The sequence below is a fragment of the Lytechinus pictus genome, unplaced genomic scaffold (genome assembly GCF_037042905.1).
Source record: "Lytechinus pictus isolate F3 Inbred unplaced genomic scaffold, Lp3.0 scaffold_20, whole genome shotgun sequence".
Taxonomy (NCBI): domain Eukaryota; kingdom Metazoa; phylum Echinodermata; class Echinoidea; order Temnopleuroida; family Toxopneustidae; genus Lytechinus; species Lytechinus pictus.
Genome location: NW_026974141.1, coordinates 13,541,319 through 13,562,694, shown reverse-complemented (window position 1 = coordinate 13,562,694; position 21,376 = coordinate 13,541,319). Strand labels below are relative to the sequence as shown.

The following is a 21,376-nucleotide window of genomic DNA, read 5'->3' as shown; positions in this document are numbered from 1 at the left end:
GTGATCAATCTTGGGGATGATTTATACAATTGATTGCATTGACTTTTGTGTATGATCAGTTGGAAGAGTCAGCCCAACAATCAATGCCAAACTTTATGTTAAGGGTCCCTGGGCCCCGTCTTAACAAAGAACTACGATTGATCCAATCAACCACAACTATGGAAAGCCAGCAACGTCAACATCTAAATTTGTGTTTGTATAAAATCTTTTAGATATAATACATTCTAGATATAATGTATATTCATATATTCATGTTTTCTTGAAAATTCAGTGTGCTTCTCTTTGTTTACAAATTGTAGGACATTGTGCAAATTTCCTGAACAATGAATTATGACGGTGATGGATTTCCATATACTTGAGATTGATCCAATCAATTGTAACTCTATGGAAATCCATCAGTGTCATAATTTTTTCTACAGGACATTTGCACAATGTCCTTTGTAAACAAAGAGAAGCACAGTGAATTTTCAAGAAAAATATGAATATATGAATATATACATCATAGTAAATTAATATTTGGACAAACATGAATAATACATAATGGCGTTGCTGGCCGTCCATAGTTGCGATTGATCGGATCAATTGTAACTCTTTATAAGACAGGGCCCAGGGGCCCGTTGCAGAAAGAGTTGCAATCAATCGCAACTCTAAAAATCATGCGCAACTTGATTTTCAACCAATCAACAGCGCGCATTTGCGACTTGCGATTGATTTTTTGGCTTGCGTTTAAACGCAACTCTTTCTGCAACGGGCCCCAGATGTCACACAAACTCAGAACATAATACACTGCCATAGGCCTAAGTACATTAGATAGTCTTGATATATATCTATTTCATCAAAACCATAAGATATATATTTCCTTCTTTTAATAGATATGATTTTTCTTTATTGAAAAACCAAAACATCTGGAGGCATAATTCTTGGCAAATATGTGTGGTACAGAGCTGCCAAGTAGTACTTGTTTTCAGTAATTATTACTGAAAAATGAGAAAGAATACTGGTGGTTTCATGCAAATTACTGATTTCTAAAGTTTCAGTTTATTTGTGGTCCTTTGGTATTTCTGTGCAAATACTAATTTTCTTACCAAAATACTGAATACTGAAATGTTCTTGATCAGGTTGGCATCTCTGGTGGTATGAATGTTGGAATGTCATAGGGAAATTCTCTAACTTTGGTGATGAGTTTCTGTTATGAGACTGCATATACTTGCTATCAGAAGAATTATTGTCTTGATTTTATCTTCATTTTCCAGACAAAAGAAAGTCACCTACAAGATCTCCTGGAAGCGAAAGCATTGGCGCTAGCCCAAGCAGACAGGCTGCTAGCTCAGTATAGGTGCAGGAAAGCTCAGGCAGACAATGAGGTGAGGACCTAGAATTCAAATTTCTTGAGATCTTTCTTGTTATGGGGGTTGTGAGGGGTGGGGCAAAGGGGAGAGGAAGGGGGCAAGTGAATGTGTATTTGTATTTGCAGGTGTTTGTCTTTGAAATAAAAATCTTATGGAAATCATTAGAGTGAATCATATGTTGTAAGAGATTGATGTTTATTATTACCATCATTGTCATCATCAAACATTTTCATCATTATCATTTCCATCATCATCTCACTATTAGAATCATCATCATCATCACCACCATCATCACATCATCATCATCATTTATCGTCACCACCATTATCATCATCATTACAATCGTTATTGAACAAAAGTGAAAATCTTTGTCTTTTTTACATGAAATTCTCTCCTTTCCAGTAAATCATCTTTATTCATACATATGGCATTTGCAGTTTATATGTGGCAATTCAATACCCATCTATGTTTTTGTTTTCCAGGCCCGCAAGCTTCGTTCCATGATCCAAGAATCAGAGAAGAGGAGTGAGGAATACCGAGATGAGCTCAGCGAGAAGACGGTCGAGAAAGAGAGGATGGTGGGCGAGATGAAAGCCATGATGGCTCAGATTGAAAGACTGGAGGCGGTTGCTAGGGAACACGAGAGGTTAACAGCCGCCCACGCTGACCTGGGTCAAAGGTGAGGCTTATACTGGGGAGTGATTTTTACTGACAAATTTGCTTTGAGCCAATAATGTGCAAGCATTTCAGTAGCTTATAACTGGTTAGTAATTTTCACTGACTTATTTGACAGGAGCGATACTCTCACCAAAAATTAGCATTCTGCTAGCTATATATAGTGAGTTAAAGGCAAAAACATACACAAAATCCCAAATCTAGGGCAAATTTTATATGCTTATTTACATAATTAATTAATAAAAATGTACAAACAATTAATTTTTTGAAAATTTTACTATACAGCCTTGTAGTTTATAACGCTCTATGCGTGTGCAAATTTTTGTGGCGATTTGCGCAATCAGCGGCCGAGATCTGAGGGGGGTCAAATTGACTCCCCCCCTATATTCTGGTCTGAAGAAGACCAGTTAAAATAGCACAAAGATGTTTTTTATTAGTAACACCAAACTTAGCCTGTAAATGAATTTCTTGTTTTTTGTGCTCTTTTTTGTGATAATGTATTTGACATGATGATTATCTGTTTACTGTACAGGTTAGAGAGTTTGAAAGAGACTCTGGAGTCCGAGAAGAAAGAGAGAGCTGGTCTCTTGGAGCTTCATGAAATGCTTACTAAACACACCGAAGCATTGAAAAACAAGCATGAAACGTAAGTATGATCGTGAAAGTTCATCTTTGTTGGTTAAAAATAACAAAATGTTTAACTTTTGCTCACAAAACACAAAGAAAACTCAGAGTTACCTTGGAATTTTTTTGGCTACTGACTGCAACCTTCCTCCGCGATGTGACCTGATTTGACCTTAGTGACGTAGTGATCGATGATCGGGTCATAGACATTCAGAAGCTTGTACCGCCCTCAGTCCTCACATCGCTGAGGAAGGCTGCAGTCAGTAGCTTGAAATTTTGAGGCAACTCTTTGAGATTTCTTTGTATGTTGTGATCGAATATTTAACTCTTTGTTACCACGGATATCTGTTCAACTTACTAAAAATTGATCCATTAGAATTAATTGTGGTCTGGTATTATTATATTCTTGTCGTTTCATTACAAAACTGTCCATTCAACTGTGCGTGCCGCAATGGTGAGTAGCTGTCGTATTCCCCAGGGAGTGGTGGATGTGTGCATACATTGTGTGCTGCATTGACTGATTCAATCCGATAACCAGGGTAATAATAATGTGTGAGCACTATACAAGCTCTGCTTTTTATTTAGGCTCCTCACTTTTTTTACATTTTGTAGTGTACCTTATGTTAAATACTTATGTTAGATAGTTGATTTGATCATTGATACACTATGTTTACGAATACATTTGTTATGTATATTATGTTTTTTGTTTTAAAAGTGGAATAAATAAATGAATGAATGTATGTCTTTAGCACATAAATAATGAGATTATGGTCATTACTGTTATTGAATATTATGTATAGGACAACGTTTCTCCAGCAGGATTGAAAAATGTGTGTGCTCGGTGAATAGGATGGTATCTGGCACTCCATAAATGATTTTCGTCTTAGTTGACCTTGGGTAAATTACACTATGGCTATGAGAATATAGTCTACAGGCACAGACCCTGGTTGAAACTTTGATCAAATAGTTGGCCCTCACACAAGACTACCACAATTACAACTTAGGCCTACTGTGTTTTATAATTTCAGACCCCTTAACTCGAGTGAAGGGTTTGCACAGTAAGCTAATGAGAATACCAAACCTTGGGGACTATAAACAAATTCTGATTCTTTCACATGATATTAGGGTAGCTTGAAAATCTTGAGGGTCAACACATGAGTATGCTAAAGCAACTCCGTATAACGGAAAGATGGCTAGGTGAGGTCTCTGATATTTACTATAACACTCAGAGATCAGTGCTTCTGGAACCTTATCAAAGTCAGAGCCGCGTCGTTCCCACAAGGAATCCTGGGAGCAGCTTTTCTTTACGAGTCATCAGAGTAAGTATAGACAAAAAGAAGGGGACTGTCAGAAATCTGCTGTCAAAAGACGCATGGTATCATTATAGCAGGATTCCTGCCAGGAGAGACAAGTGACTTTTGACAAGTTGCCTAAGCCGATTTAACCAAGAATTTCACATAAAATGCCAGAGCTAACAACTTTCCTTAAACGCCACCTTAATTCTTTCCTAGGACGCTTGGTCAACTCGAAGATCTTGAAAGCCAGCAAAAGAATACAGTAAAGCAGCTCCACCTGACAGAGGGTCGGCTTGGTGAGGTCCAGGAAGAGCTGAAAGATACGGAGAGAACGTTGAGGAAGACGGAGCGGGAGAGGGAAGAACTAGAAGGGGCCATCGACAAACTGAGAGGCGAGCTGGCGAAGGCCGAACAGGCCAAGAAGAAACTATCGCAGCAGGTGAGTAAGGATTTTAGATTCCATTTGATCTTTGAAGCGAGTTTGTAAGTATTATCTGAGCATGAGGGAGGAGGATGCGCTGAATAGAGTAAAGTGGAGGGAGAGGTGAGGGTGATCTCTGTGAGTGTGAGGTCAATCCGGCTACTATTGTAGTTGCGGACTGGATTTACAACTTGGGCCCGTCTTACAAAGCATTCCAATTGATCCGATCAATCTCAAGTATATGGAAATCCATCAGTGTCATAATTTTTTCTTTATGAAATTTGCTCAATGTCCTTTGAAAACAAACAGAAGGATACTTAATTGTCAGGAAAACGTTGAATGTATGAATACACATTTCTAGAAAATATTTTGAACAAACACGTATTTTAGACGTTGACATTGCTGGCATTCCATAGTTGCGATTGATTGGATCAATCGCAAATCTTTGTAAGACGGGCCCTTTGATGACTGACATGTGCAGATAATGGTCATTTGTATCAAAGTCTTGAACCCTCCAACATGGAAACTCCAAAATGATTTCCTGATATAGCAACACTCATTTTATAAAATGGATTCCAAACACCTGCCCTCATTGATCAGGATCATTAAAAGCTGGTTAAAAGGGTTTCCATGACATTTGCTGTGACGACAACTGCTCAGCTATACTAATCGGAAGACTAACTTCAACTCTGGATTTAACACTATACCCTTTCCTCACACTAACCCTAAAATGTAACCCTATTGCAATGCCAACCCTGACCCTAAATCTTAGCAAAATAAAGCCCGGAGCAATCGTTGCAGGAGCAAATGATGTGTCACCTTTTAAAAGAAAAGCTTGTCTCTCGGTGCACGTAGCTGAATGGTCCATTGCATGAATAGGAGTGCCATTGAGCTTCAAAAATATTGTTTACTCTTGGTGCATTCAGTAAACTCTTTGGTTGATAGTAAATTGAATAAGGAAGAAGTAGAAATAAGGACTAGAAGTAGTGTTTAGTCTTGACTTGGGTAAAATTCTATGAAAATATCACACTTTGTTTGAAAAGGACACCTATCCGTAATCAACCTTTGATTCATATATATCTTCTTTTTTTCAGGTGTCGAAGCTTGAGACGGATTGCCGGCAGCAGAAGAGCACCGTCCGGGAGAAGGACGCCCTCATCAGTCAGCAGAAGGAAGAACTGAATAAACAGCAGCAATTGACCCTGATGATACACAGTTTAACCAGTAAACAACAAGAAAAATAATAGATCATCAAACAAAGGCTCTCTCGGGACATTATTGTATTGAAATTTGCCCATTCTTCCCACCTTAGCTATACACATGACTTACAAGTATAAGGTGTATGAGGGTTTATTGGTTACTGCCAAGTATTTCATGAAAAGTCCTGTTGGTGATTTTGACTGACTAGTTTGCTCTCTGCCAATCAGATGCAAGGATTTCAGTAGCTTGTAACAATAGTTGGTGAAAATCATTCTTCCCACCTGACTCACTCACAAATAAAAAGTTATTGGTAAGTGCAGTGCATTTCATGAAAAAAAAATTATTTTCACAAACTAGTTTGCTCTCAGCCAATCAGATGCAAGGATTTCAGTAGCTTATAACAACAGTCAGTGACAATCACTGACTATTTGTTTCATGAAATGGTTCCCTGAAGGTCTCAGGAGGACTGATATTCACCTCACCTGGGTTGAGTGCAGCACAATGTGGATTAATGTATTGCTGAAGGAAATTACGCCATGGCTGGGATTCGAACCCACGACCCTCTGTTTCAAAGTCAGAAGACTAATCCACTGGGCCACAACGCTCCACATACATTGCTTGTTGCTATGTCAGAGATGGCTTTTCATAATGATACTTTTTCTTGGGATGAATTATACAGAGAGGGATGAGGATCGACAGAAGAATGAAGGAGCTGGGAAAAGAGAGGGAGATGAAGAGAGAGGAGTGAGAGAATAATTTTATACATAGATATAATGCTAATTGTAATATATTTATTTATCTGTTATATATAATGTTAATATCGAAACGTTTTGTCCACTGTACATAATATTCAGTGTAAAAAGCAAGAAACCAAGGGCCTGTAACACAAAGCTTAGCTATCATCGTAGAACATTTTTTAACAATTGATTGCATTGACAACAACGTACGATCAATCTTAAAATCCAGCTTACGACTAATCGCTAACCTTTGTGATATGGGACCCTCATCACACGTAACCACTTTTCTACTTGTAATGGGCGGTTGTTCTAAGAATGTGGGAGAAAACAAAACTCAGCAGTTAGTGGATTAGATATACCTTTCGTGAATTACTTTTGGCTTATCTGACACCCTAATCATATCTCATATTACCACTTAATACCCCGCTCAAGATTTTTTCAACGCATAGAAGGAGGGGGGGAGACAGACAATAAAAATAAAGAAGTGTGGAAATGGGATATTTAAATATCTGAAGATAAATGAATTGAATTGAATTGAATGGAGATGGTTTTACAATATACCCTTAAAGGTCAAGTCCACTCCAGAAAAAAAGTTGATTTAAATAAATAGAGAAAAATCAAACATGAATAACGCTGAAAACTTCATCAAAATCGGATGTAAAAAAGAAAGTTATGACATTTTAAAGTTCCGCTTATTTTTCACAAAATAGTTATATGCTCAACTCAGTGATATGCAAATGAGAGAGTCAATGATGTCACTCACTCACTTTTTATTGTTTGAATTATACAATATTTCAATTTTTACGAATTTGACAATTAGGACCCCCTTGCTTGAACCACAAAATGTTACAATAATGGAATTCCATGTGTTCAGGGAGGAATTAAACTTTGTTTCACATGACAGTGATGAGAAAATCAAAATATTTCATATTTCATATAATAAAATACAAAAGAAATAGTGAGTGGGTGATGTAATCGGTTCCCTCATTTGCATACTGAACAGGGTGTGCATATAACTGTTTTGTGATATTAAGCGAAACTTTGAAATGTCATAACTTTCTTATTTTACATCCGATTTTGATGAAATTTTTAGTGTTATGCTTGTTTGATTTTTCTCTTTCTATTCAAATCAGCTTTTTGTTGGGGTGGACTTGTCCTTTAATTTACAAAATAATCTTGATTCATCTTGGTACCTGAGTTGACACCTGGGTCCCGTCTTACAAAGAGTTGTGATTGATCCAATCAGCCTGAACTATATGAAAATCCGTCATTGTCATCATTTTTCCACCACGAAATTTGCACAATGTCCTTTGCAAACATAGAGGAAGCACACTTTATTATCAAGAAAAAGAGTAATGTTTGAATATACATCATATCTAGAAAACATTTTGAACAAGTATGCATTTTTGAAGTTGGCGTAGCTGGCTTTCCGTAGTTGTGGTTGATCGGATCAATCACAACTCTTTGTGTGATGGGGGCCCAGATGTGAAGTTTGGCGCTTGACACAGGAGACTTGTTTGAGATGGATTATAACAGCAGTGGTTTATGATGAGGATAAAAGGGATATAGTCAAGGTTAGTACTACAAAGTCACAAGGCCGGTGGAGTAAAGCGCCTCCCATAGAATTTGTACGTTTGACCCGGGCCAAGGCCGTCAAACTGTGGTCTCGAGGACGGCCTTGAATACATGCCTGGAGGATGAGCACCATAGCATTCACTATAGGTCCATGATGATGATTCCAATACTAGTCTTGTCTCTCAGACCTGATATCTTTACAGTGCCATACCCCTCCCCCACCACTCACACTGCCTGACCAAGATACTCATCACCACTTCAAGGCAAACATGATTTTTGTATTTTGATTTTTAGAATTTAATTTGTGAATTTCATTTGTATATAATACTTTTTCATATTCTAATTGTATTATAAAGGAATAAAGCTTATTTCAATGTGATGATAGTCCGTATTTGAATTGTGTTATGTTTGAACTGTATTGTTTGGGTGTGCCTCGCAGGAATGGGGGAGGGAGGTTAGGTGGGTGGGTGGGTGAAAATATATGGGATATGTAGGGGACAGATGCTAAAATTCAATAAAGCCAAATAGATAAGAGTGAGCTGGATGGAGGAGGAAAAAGGCTGTATACATTCAAAGCTGTAGTCAGTTTAAATTAACCTCTTTTTTTTTCAAATTTAACATATTGAGCTACAGATGGTTACATAAATGTGTACAAAGTATAATGAAAGCAGAAAATAAAAATTTTCTACAAATATCCCTGGCAAAGTGGGCTTTTAAGGATCTCCTAATGCACTTTGAAATTCAATTGCCTTGACTGTATGTGGGGAGAGGGTAAAGAACGGAGGTGGGGGGATAAACGGCTGACCAACTTTCTTGTGGTGGGGGGGGGGGGTAGTGCACCTTATTATTTCCAATAAAACTGGATCATCACGACTCTATCGTTCATCATTTAGTTATCTCTTTAATACGCATTGATGACATTTCTCTACAATTACAGTAGCCAAAAGGGATTTTTTTTCTGGGATTGAAAAAGAAGGGAAAAATAGACAACTATCGGTAAGGTAGCTCAAGATAAGTCTAACCTTTGATCCTTATTGTGGAAGTCATTAAACTTAAGAGAGCAAATTAAGACAATTGATCGTGATATCTGTCTCGATGTTCTGTTATCAGTACTGACATACCAGATTGAATCGGTAAATATGTCAAAGGGGTGTAACCTCACCTGTAGGGATTAAGGTAGGTATTGGTTAGAGATTGAGAGGGGAGGGTGCGGGTAGATCCAGAGATGAGGGAGAAGTGCAGGGGAGAGTAGATAGATAGATAGATAAATGGTATTTATTTTTTATTAAACATTCAATTAGCCAAAGGCTGAATTACATGAATTTGTACAGAGTAAAATTTCAGTAAACGATCAAGCAAAACAGTTAAAAAAAAAAAGTATACAATTGTATAGTATTGGAAAGGGGATACAAAAAAAAAGTATACAGAGGGAGAAGTAATGTCAAAAGGAGGAATGGGGAAAGGTTAGGAGTAGACTAAACATAATGAACATTTTAACATAAATATATATTTAACCAATGTTGAATGAATAACAATAGATTAAAGAGTGGATTGTATGAAATAATATTTTTTTTTTTGGGAAAAGAAACAAACGAAAGCTATTAATTAGGGTCAAATTGAAGGAGGAAAACATGTATTCCATACAAAGGATTTCTAAATGAAACAGTAATCTGGGTCTGGTAAGAGGGAGGGGAAATCAAATTTATACAGGAAGGTGACGGTAAGGGATAAAACAGAGGGTGGGGTAAAACAAAGCGGGGAGGTGGATTCAGATGAGTAGGCTATTAATGGGAAGATTAGAAAGAGAAAAATGGTGGGGGAAATCAAGGGGTAGGCCAAAGAAAGGGAGAGAGAGGGAATTTGAAGGGTTGGAAATGGGGCAAGGAGAGAAAGGTTGGTAAGCAAAGGACGGAGTTAGAAGGGGGAGGGTAAAAAGATGGCGGCATGGCGAGAAGTGTTGGCACAGAATGGATAAAATAATGAGAGAGAGAAGGGGTGAAAAGATGGGGCATGGACTGATTGGTAAACGAAGCAAGGGAAGAGAGAGGGGGTGGAAAGATATGGGGCAAAGAAAGGAGGACAATAGAACACAGAAAATGGATACGGAGATGAAAGAGAGAGAGAAGTGGGGTCTGTGATATAGTGTGAACACGATTAAATAAGGGAGATTCTTTAAGATTAAAGAAAGGTCGAGATGGTTAATAATGATAATAGTTGTGAGGAAGGAGAGAGAGGGGGAAGGGCGAGAAGCTTGAAGAGGGTTATTGAGAGAGGGGGAGGGAACGTGATGACGGGTGGGAAGATTAAGGGATTGTTCGAGGTCTTATAGTTTTCCATGTATATCTATTTAAAAATGTTTAACATTACGTAACTTATCATCCCTGCCCTGGTAAAAGGGTGATAAAAATTTCTGAATGAAATGCTTTAAATTCATTATGTCACGTTTCAATTTCAGAAAATGGGATAAAATGTCATCTTGGTATACACACCCCATTCAATCATTCCCTACTCCCCCTCTATAATTCTGTTTTACTGCCCCCCCCCCCCTTCTGTCGAGCTGTCTCTGTTTCTTTCTCTCTCACCCTCTTCCTCACTCTAATTTATAATAATAATAATAATAATATGCAACATTTATATAGCGCTTGATACAAATGTTTCTAAGCGCTGCATACTATTACCCCGGCTTTAGCACGGCTATACCATGATCGGGCGCATCGAGCATTCAATGAATTCCTTCCTACCGGGTACACATTTACTACACCTGGGTCGAGAGTGGCAAATGTAGATAAACGCCTTGCCAAAGACGCTAGTGCTGCGTTGGGATTTGAACCCCGGACCTTGTGGTTCACAGTCCGGAGACTTATATCCTTGTTGTTTCCCTCCCTCTCCCCCTTCTCCTTCTCGCCTCTCCCCCTCTCTCCCTTATTGCCCCTCTCTCCCTCTCTCTCCTACTCACTCTCACCTTCTATATGCCTATCTCTAATTTCCACTCCCCCCTCCTTTTTTTCCATCCATCTCTTTCTCTTTCCAGGCCGTCTCTTTTCTTATTCCAGCTCTTATTTTTTACACAATATGTAAATTAATAATCAACATTTATGTCACAAAATTAATACATACACAATAATCCATGTCATACCGATTACTAGTATGAGGGGAAACACAAGCTTTATAAAAGTGTTACAAAATTTCTGAGCAAAATGGCTAATTCTTACAAAAAAAATGCAATCAGTATTTAACACTTGGTGCAGTAGAGTAAGATATGACCGTGACCTTTTCTTTCCTTTCAGATTTGTCATCTTGTATCAAATATTTAGACGATTTGACCTATCTGTAGGCCTGTCTGTTGTTCCCTTTGTATATGTTTCATTTGATTTTGTTTATATAGAACCCATGAAGAAGGCTTGAAGCCGAAAGCTTGGGCTAAATTGTGGTCTATATAATTATCAGCAACGCCCCATCGTCTTACAATAACTCAATATCTAGCAGACAGTGTTTGAATTTGGCTGCAAAAATTATTTTCTAACGATAATCATAATACAAAATGAGATGGTTGCTGTGGGCCCATAATACTCTAATGCATCATTGATATTACCATAAATATTCCATTGTTTCATGTTGCACAAATATCAGATTTAGATCAAGATTTTAAAATAAATTTGTTCTCCTGAGATTCAAACACCTCATTTTACTAAAACAAAATATATTTGAATTTATATGACATAATGTTGTATATATGTTTATATTTATATAAAAATATTTATATTAAAACATGAGAAAAATTCTTGGAAACACAGTATCGAAATATTGACATGTTATTTTAGATTATGCCTTCATATTCAGAGTATACGTATACAAACAAGATAATTTTTTTCAGAAAGAGCAGTTGAAATCCGCATCGTTGATGCTTTTGGTTACAAAAAAAGTAGTATCGGAAAACCATCTGATTATATCATTGCAGTATATTAGACACAAGGCAGATAAACTTTGAATGTTATCGATGTAACTGCAACAAGCCTGAATACCCCCCCCCCCCCCACTGGCGGATCCAGGGGGCCCAGCCGGCCCGTCCACCCCCCCCCCCCTTACCTCAGTCTGCTATTAAATTGTTTTTTGATGAAATGAAAAAGGGCACATATTACATGGTACATAATGAAAACCAAAGTTTTTATATTTTAGTTAAGGGATGATGAACGGGTAGGAAGACTTGGAAATGAGAAGTAAGAGAAAGAGAAAGAAAGAAAGAAAGAAAGACAGAAAGGAAGGAAGGAAGGAAGACAGAAAGAAAGAAAGAAAGAAAAAGAGAAAGAAAGAAAAAAGAAAAAGAGAAAGAAAGAAAGAGAGAGAGAAAGAAAGAAATAAAGAAAGTAAGAAAGAGAAAGAAAGAAAGAAAGAAAGAAAGAAAGAAAGAAAGAAAGAAAGAAAGAAAGAAAGAAAGAAATGAAGTGAATACGTACGTATTTGCTGATAACTCAGAAGGAATCCGTAAAATTTCTACTTAATTCAAAAGGTACGGAGAAATAGATTCTGAGATTCATCAAGGAGGGGGCAAGCTTGTAACGTCGATATATGAAACTATGCTCTTCTCTTGTCCATTTGCTTTAGTGGGGAGATAACAAAATAATGTTTGCAATCATGAGACTACTTGTTTATGCTAGCCATTATTGACACCAAGCTGATAAACTGTATTCGGGCATTGTTCATGTCACACACGCTAAGAACATCGTCGCGTACGAAAGCGACTCCATGTGGAAAAAGAAACTGCCCATCTCCGGCACCCTGTTGTCCAAAACTACCCACCACCCTGAGCTCCTCGTCAACGACCACGAGCCGGTGCCCGATCTGGTCAGCGACCACGGCACCGCGTCCATCCGGCAGCCACGCCACGCCCGTCGGTCTGATCTCGATATTGGTAGCCGTAGTCGGTGGTCCATGACGTGACGTCAGATGCGAAGCCACGAGTTTGACGCGGAGCGGAGGTTGTGCGTTATCAGTGCGCGCGAGAATAAGCGCACCGGCGCCGTAGTCGCTGACGAGTAAACGATTACCAGTTCGATCGATTGATGCGTAATATGGGCATACCATGCCCTCTTGACTTGGTTTGCTGAGAGCAATGGCCGTGGATTTGGGTTTGCAGTCATGCTTGTCACGAAGATCTAACATCTGAACACAGTGGTTTCCTTGGTCGCAGATGAAGACGCGGTGACCGTGTGACGTCACACCTCGAGGGTCAATTTTCTCGGGAAGTTGTAGGGAATGAATTCTACGTCCATCATTAAATAGGATGACCTGAAGAAACACGGAAAATAATGGAAATAGACTAATTAAAATACAAATTTGTGCAGCCTTCATTTGTTAGTTAGGCATCTAGTAACTGTATAACATGATCTATATTCTATCACACTGTGCAGCGTTAACAAATAGCGTTAACAGCATTAACAGATAGCATATAGTATACATATAATTAACTATTCCACGGTTTATTATTCACCACTTTTATATTAATGACAGGCGAAAGGAGGTTAAGGGGACCATGAACCACCCAATCCCTTCACCCCTCCTCCACCGTAATCCGTGCATGAGCTGTCCGTTGCTTCACCAAGAAAACATTAATTAAAGCTGTTTTGTTCAATTTTTTTCATTATTTTTCTTTTATTTTTCTAATAGGCCTACAATTAATCTTTGCAAGTCAGGTTGACAGGTCGTTTTGTACGACCATGTTAACTTACATTGCTGTTATAAAGGGGGTGAATGTTAAACAAGAAGAAATCAGATAAATCATATATCAGCAACCTACCTCCTTTCGTTGTGAATCTGATACGACCAGGCAACCGCCATCCATCTGAGTAACATCAAAAACTCCCTGGGCCTTGACCGACTCTCCATCATCTTCCCACACGGATGACGAACCCGTCACTCTCCCATCCAAACCAACATCCAAGATCCTACCGCGTCCGCAGTCTGCCACGGCAACCGCGCCATCCATACCGCTTTGAAGTCGACAGATTCCTGAGGGCCGTTCTACCTCACCATTATCTTGCAGGAGTGTTTGATACTTTACTCTGGGCCTACGTGAGTTGGCTAGAGCTCTCCCTCCCTGGATGAGTGGGATATTCGGCAAAGTCCTTTTGGCAGAACGTTCTTGCGTTTTCTGGAGACTCCTTTCGCACGACTTGGAACCACGACAGCTTCGATGAGGACCGTCGTACAGTTCTCTGATAGAAGCATCTTGAGCGGGCAGCGCTGAGGGTTGACCACTTTCTGTTCTTCTGGCGGGTGGCTCAGTACCTGGAGGTGTGATATCGGGAAGATATCGATTATTCTGGAGGACCTGGGGCTCGCAACCATCTGCTTCTGAGCGTTGGTCCCGAGGTGTCACCGGTACCCTTGGTGAGCAAGGTTTCGGTGACAGACTCTTCGTTCTACGAGGCGGGGTTGGAACGAGATGAGACGTGGGTCTTCCTTTCCTTGAAGAAGATTCTTCGAGGGACCAAGACAGAGAAGATGTCGGTGTTCCTACTCTGGATTTAAGAAGCTGGGTTTTCTCACGCAGTGTTGTCATTTGCTCCACAGCATCCTTGATGGTAACCTCGACATCGGAATTATTGACCACCTCGAGGTCGTCCAGTTCGGTGACAGAGTTCTCCGTGCTCATTTTTCTTGCTTTCCTTTGAAAGCCGTCCACCTCAGATAAAAAGGAGTTGAGCACAATCTCAGAACGCTTTCCATTTAACAGATTGCGTACTCTGTTCTGTAGTCGCCCTGTGTACTCTTTTAACTGCACTCTCTCCTTTTCCATCGCCTTCTTTCTATTTTCAATCATAATCTTATTCGCCTTCGTGTTTTGTTTCAACGACCTAATGATCTTCGTTTTCCTCTTCTCCATGACGTCGACGATTTCTTCGAAGTGTGCCTCGACCAGCTTAACATTTTTGTCGAGACCGTTTTTTATCATCTGGAGCACCCTGTCGAAGTGCTTTCCAAGAGGTTTGTAGACAGCTTCGTCGAGATGGTGAAGCTTCGCTAGCTGTGTCTTCAAGATCTCGTTCTTCTCACTCGACAACGACGTCGGCGACGATGAGCTTATCGACGGAAAAGATGATTCGGTGGATGTGACCTCTTGATTCGGGTTGGGGGACACGTTTCGAATCTGGCAGGACACGCAAAAGACAGTGGTGTCCCCGCTATTAACCAGAGCGTTACAACTGTCACAAACCCTATGGCCACATGTCAGGAGGGAAGCTTTCATCGAATTAGACAACAAGCACACAGAACATCGTGTTTCAGTGCGACCTCTCTCCTGTTCTCCATGATCTATTACTTCTATCCTCAAAAGAGAACTAAAATCGTTCTCCATCATCCTCTAATTGGTGTCCCACTCTCGAAATGCAAATCGCAGCGACCGATCAAGACGCCCACTCAACACAGAATAATCAGGGGATTCAAGGCAGATTGTTCCTATTTCAGAGTGATAATTGATCTATTGATTTTGAGCCTTTTCCACAGTTTGTTTTGTCTTGTTTACATTGTTGCCAGGGGAAATGAAACATCCGCCAAAGTTCGTCTATCATGAGCGTTCGAATGAAATGCATTGGGGGAAAAAAAATCAATTTCCAGGATCCCCTAAACGTCATGGAGGTGTAAATAGAGGGCAAAGTCGAGGACCAGGATCCCGTCTAACAAAGACGTACGATTGATCCGGTCAATCTCAACTTTATGGAAATCCATCAATGTCAGAATCTTTTGTTCAGAAAATTTGCCAAACAGTCCTTTACAAACAAAGGGAAGCACAGTCACTAAAATTTCAAGAAAACAATGAATGTATGACTGTACTGCATAGCTAGGAAATATTTTGAACAAACATGCATTTTTGATGTTGATGTTGCTGGTTTTCATAGTTTTGGTTGATCGGATCAATCGCAAATCTTTGTCAGACGGGGCCCAGGTGAGCGTTTCATAAAAGGACGTGTCAGACATTTTCCTGTTTTGTCCGACCGTTACCACAGTAACAATGCTTCTTAGCCAATCATAATCAAGGAAAGTTGTCAGATTTGACCAACTTCGGACAACAAACTGGGGTCTGAATAAGCTTTTTCAATTGATTTTGAAAAAGCCTGTGACTCCATCGAATGGAATTTTTTATTTAAATGCCTCGAAAATTTTGGGTTTAAACAAGACTGTGTTAGATGGATTCGAACTTTATATAATAAAATTGAAAGCTGTGTTCTTAATAATGGATATTCTTCCCCGGTTTTTTATATCGAGAGAGGGGTAAGGCAGGGGTGCCCACTCTCCCCATATATTTTTCTAATAGGGGCCGAAATTTTAGGGGCATTGATAAGACAATCTACAGAGATACAAGGGATTCAGGTTGGAAATAAAGAAATATGATTAAGCCAATACGCAGATGATACAATCATATACTTATCAGCTACGAAGAAAAATCTTGAAAATTGTTGTTCTATCCTAACTCATTTTGGAAATATATCAGGTTTAAACATAATACGGCTAGATAGTGTTAAAAATAATAATTTCAAAGAAAATAAAGTTAAATGGGTAAAAGATGCATTCTCTTATCTAGGAATAAAGATACCCGTTTCTGATGAATTGGACGTATATCATTTAAATTTCGATGATAAAATATAACAGGCTGACAATCTACTGAAAGTATGGAATATGAGAACGTTATCATTAGCTGGAAAGATAACTGTCATCAAATCTCTAATAATTCAAAAATTTGTGTATTCATTTAGTATTATTCCAAATCCACCAAAACAGGTTTTTTATTCTCTCCAAAGTAAACTTTTTCTATTTATTTGGAGTAATAAGAAAGATCGTATAAAAAGAAAAATATTGTATAACGATATTTGTGATGGTGGTTTGAAAATGATTCATACAGAAACTTTTTGTCAGGCACTGAAAATAGCTTGGGTCAAAGGAATTTTAGACAAAGAAAACGAAGGTAACTGGAAGACGTTATTTTATATAAATATGAATAAGATAGGCGGTGATTATATTTTACAATGTAACTTTACAGGTAAAGACTTGGATAAGCGCATGAATAATTTTTGGAAAGATGTTTTAACTTCATGGTCTCATTACAGATACTTCAACCCAGTTAAATATAAAAATATTTTAAATCAATCATTGTGGAATAATTCTTATATTAAGAAAGACGGTAAAACTATATTTTTTTAACAATTGTTTGAGGCAGGTATTTTATATGTAAAATATATTATAAAGAATAATCGACTATTTAAAACTTTTCATGAACTTCAAGACGACTTTAATCTGCCAAAAAAGTGTTATTTAGAATATTTTTCATCGATTTCTTGTTTCAAAACTGAATGGAAAAATACTTTAAGATCAAGTGTTACAAATGATGAATCTGACGATGTAAATAGTTTAAAGAGATTTATAAGTTACAAGAAGGTGACTAAATCCTGCTATTTAAAACTTATTAAAAAAAATTGTTTAGATATATCAGAAACCAAGCAGTGTGAACAATGGTCTGATGATCTAAATGTAGATCTAAGTCTTTTGATCCAATGGCAAAATAGATTTTTGACTATTTATTGGGTTACTTTGGATTCAAAAATCAGAATATTCCAGTATAAGTTTATTCACCGTCGTATATCAACTAATGATTATTTATTCAAGATAGGTGTGAAGAATTCACCATTGTGTAATTTTTCTAAAACTGAACCACAAACTTAGTTTGATACACTTATTCTGTTTATGCCCTATTTTTTTCTAAATTTTGGACGGATGTAAATACTTGGCTGAATTTTCACAATATAAGTTGTCACAAATTTTCAAATATTGATATATGTTTTGCTGTTCCAAGTAAGTTTCAACATCTCTCAAACACAATTATTTTATTTGCAAAATACTTCATTTTCAGAACAAAATGTCAAGAAGGACAACTTTCGTTAGCTTTATTCATAAATGAGTTGAAATTTGTTGAAAATGTTGAAAAGTTTATTGCTTTTTTTTTTAATGTCAAGGAGATGCTACATTATAAAAAATGGAGACCTTTTACTAATTTTGAACTAAGTTGAGACTTACTTTTATTTGTTTTGTATTTAATGATGTACTTTATCTTCATTACGATGAATATTGATGTATCTTGATGCATCTTGTTGTACACGATGAATATTGTACCTATATTTTGTTTTATTGAAGCAATAAAGATTCGAAAAAAAAAACTGGGGTCTGGGATTTATAACACGTATAACTCCTTAATTCAATTGAGAAATTGATGACGTCATGCCGTCTAGCGCCCCCGCCCCCATTAAATATCCTAGCTACACTCCACTTCGTATCGATTTTTAAGGAATGTGACTTTTTACACTCTTAGATTTTTTTTTAAAGATATCTTTATTGACCCCCGATGGTCATCAAATTGTCAACAAATCAATTCCATATACATAAAGAGTTGCATACAATGTAATTACAACATATCAACACAATTAGCTTGGATAATAATCCATTAACATGATCAACGAGAAGGCTTACACAGAAACCGTACAGAGTGGTAATAATAATCTTGTAGTACATGCATATTCAAAACTTATCACCTAGTATTTATACAGGATAAACAATAAATGTAGCATACTAAATGAGAAGGATTTGGGAAACAGAAGCTTACGATCAATAATCTCTCAAGATTTAGCTTTTTTTAAATTAAATTTATCAGTTTTATTGGCAAGTACGCAAGTTTTATTGCCAAGTAGTTCAATACTCAAAGCCTATTTAAGATATATGCTTTTAGTTTAGGTATACTAGCCTTCATACCATGGTTGGGCGATTGCCCCCCCCCCCCCTTAATAATTCGTTCAAAGGTTAGTTTATTTACAATAATGCTTTGTTTTGATTGCGCAACACTCTTGCGAGTCATACGTGCAACAGTGAACGTTCACATGCCGGATGTAAAAGAGTGCACGGTTCTCTTTTTCTGAAGGTGTTTCGTGTTTAACAGATTCCATAAATAAAATAATATTATGTTGATTATGATATTTGGAATTGCTATGAATTGCCTACTTGAACTATGTTTTATTTTCTTAAGCTATCGTGAATTCCTTTGATAGGTGGATTGTATTACGTCAAAACCAAAAGGTGTAAAGGGTCAGTCACATTAAGAAACCGATTTCAAAACGACCGATAGTTATGTCATTGGTGATAACGTAATAGCTTTGATCGGTCTGGAGTCGGTTTGATTAGTGTGACTGCAGCATACAGTAACATTTTCATTAATGAATAAATATTATATAGTAAATTAATGTCAATGTAATTGTCGTGGAATGCTGAACAGAAATACCCCCATCGCTTCGAGTGACGCAACGTAGTATACACATTAAAGGCAAATATTGATCTCAATCAAAACATGGGATTATTTCCAAATATTGCTTAAAGGGATGGTCCGGGCTGAAAATATTTATATCTTAATACATAGAGTGGAATTCACTGAGCAAAATGCCGAAAATTTCATCAAAATCGGATAACAAATAACAAAGTTATTGAAGTTTAAAGTTTAGCAATATTTTGTGAAAACAGTCGTCATGAATATTCATTAGGTGGGCTGATAATGTCACTCATCTCCACCTTCCGTTTTCTTATGTTATTGCATAAAATCAAAAAAATTTCATTATTTCATACTTGTGTGAATAATATGTCTCCCTTATAATGAAATAAGTTGCAGCAATAAATATCTAATGCACTAAATCAGTTGCCAATCCAATTGTTCTAGTTCTTGGAGGAAAAAAATTGAATAAACCTAATTTCATATAATAAAATACAAAAGAACAAGTGGGGATGTGACATCATCAGCCCACCTAATGAATATTCATGATGACTGTTTTCACAAAATATTGCTAAACTTTAAAATTCAATAACTTTGTTATCCGATTTGGATGAAATTTTCAGCATTTTGCTCAGTGAATTCTACTCTATTTATTAAGCTATAAATACTTTCAGCCAGGATCATCCCTTTAATGTGAAATATCGTGCCGAAATGCACTGCTTGATGAATAAAAGAGAGTGTCTGCACCTCGATGCAGAACGCTTTCAAGACCATAGAAAATGTATTGTCAAATGCCCTTCATGACAAAAGATAACTATAAGTCTTTGTCGAAAATTAGTAAATCAAAACAGCAGTTTCTGTCCTGGACTCTGGACAAACGATATATTTGCAATTTTTCGCAAGCTCCGAAACCTAATTAGGGGTTGAAACGACATTTTCTCCTGCGACAATTGCTCTGGGCTTAATTTCGTCTAAGATGTAAGGTTAGGGCGAGGTTGCGAAAGGGTTTCGTGTTAGGTTTAGGGTAGGGTATAGTGTTTAACCAAGGGTTGAACTTGGTCACTCGATTAGTGTGTGGAATTTAGAACAGATCAATTGTCGCCGGAGCAAATGTCATGGGACCTACGACGAAACTGTTCACAATTTTCGACAAAGATCTCCAGCTGTTCATTGTCATTTGACGGACATTTTTTTCAATACATTTACTGGGTTCTTGAATTCGTTCGTTAAATGTTAATTGTGCGAAATGAATGGACATAATATGGGCATTAGACCAACCGGTAATGAGACGAAATGGTCATAGACGAACTGTTGATTATACACAGTGATGATTGGACCAAATGGTTGTTAGATGAAATGACATTAGACTAAATAAAGATAGACAATGTGATTAGCGAACGAGTTGGCAATAGACGAATTGGCAATACCTTCATGGGATACCTGATAGGGCTATATTCCACTCGTTCAGGCCAATTTTGCGCTCATCTTCGAATTGTGCAACATTATATAACATTATATACGACAATATCTATATATAATAGCAGAGCCCGCTGTGAGAACAGTTTTTAGAACTCAACTGGTACCCTGGGTAAATATTCCGTTATTATTATCATTATTGTTATCATTATTATTGTTTTTGTTATTATTGTTGTCATCATCGTGTTATATATAAGAAGAATTGTAAGAGCAATTACATTCATTTATTTAGTTATTTCCTCTTTAAGGATATTCATAGCATAGAATGATTAAGAATATTTCAGAATGTCTCAGTAAAGCTTTGTTAGACATGAGTAATCTTTGAGTAATCTTTGTTATTTCTGGAATGTCCAAAGACAATAGACAATAGACTGCTGGTGGCAGTGAAAGGGACAATAGGATTAGCTATGTTGTTCACATTGTTAATTTCACTGAGGTCATTCAAAAGTCTTCTAAAATGAGACTGCTCTAGAAATTGGCAGAATGTTCTTTTTGTAGAAAATACTAGAAGCTTCCAGAATAGTGAATACTAGAAGCTTCCAGAATAGTGAATAATTTATATATAGGCTGGCAGTTTCTTCAAGGAGATCATCACATCACATTAGAACTCAGAGTTTCACACCAGACTTTATGTCAGAGCATAGTTTATTTCCGACTGGGATACAACATGTATCTTCTGTGGAATTATTTGCACGCCATCAATGAACTGTTTGCAGTTATTTTGA

The 21,376-nt window shown here is 37.5% G+C and overlaps 2 protein-coding genes and 1 pseudogene across 2 annotated transcripts in view; 2 read left to right on the top strand and 1 right to left on the bottom strand.

Annotated features, from left to right (window-relative positions):
• LOC129283230 (protein CIP2A homolog L-like) overlaps window positions 1-8,255 on the top strand; it is a 36,737-nt gene extending 28,482 nt beyond the window's left edge. Inside the window, exons 17-21 of the mRNA XM_064114951.1 lie at window positions 1,254-1,364; window positions 1,832-2,028; window positions 2,557-2,670; window positions 4,160-4,382; window positions 5,459-8,255. Coding sequence (XP_063971021.1) covers window positions 1,254-1,364; window positions 1,832-2,028; window positions 2,557-2,670; window positions 4,160-4,382; window positions 5,459-5,608 — 795 coding nt within the window. The 3' untranslated portion in view covers window positions 5,609-8,255. The remainder of the gene's footprint in view (window positions 1-1,253; window positions 1,365-1,831; window positions 2,029-2,556; window positions 2,671-4,159; window positions 4,383-5,458) is intronic.
• A 3,693-nt stretch (window positions 8,256-11,948) lies between these two features.
• LOC129282997 (uncharacterized) lies at window positions 11,949-15,343 on the bottom strand. Its single transcript, XM_054918842.2, has 2 exons — window positions 13,671-15,343; window positions 11,949-13,162 (listed from the first exon to the last, which is right to left on the bottom strand). Exons 1-2 carry the CDS (start codon window positions 15,231-15,233, stop codon window positions 12,515-12,517), a joined length of 2,211 nt encoding a protein of 736 aa, XP_054774817.2. The 5' UTR covers window positions 15,234-15,343; the 3' UTR covers window positions 11,949-12,514.
• Window positions 15,344-16,106: 763 nt separating this feature from the next.
• LOC135157810 (uncharacterized) lies at window positions 16,107-18,997 on the top strand (annotated as a pseudogene).
• Window positions 18,998-21,376: the final 2,379 nt, after the last annotated feature.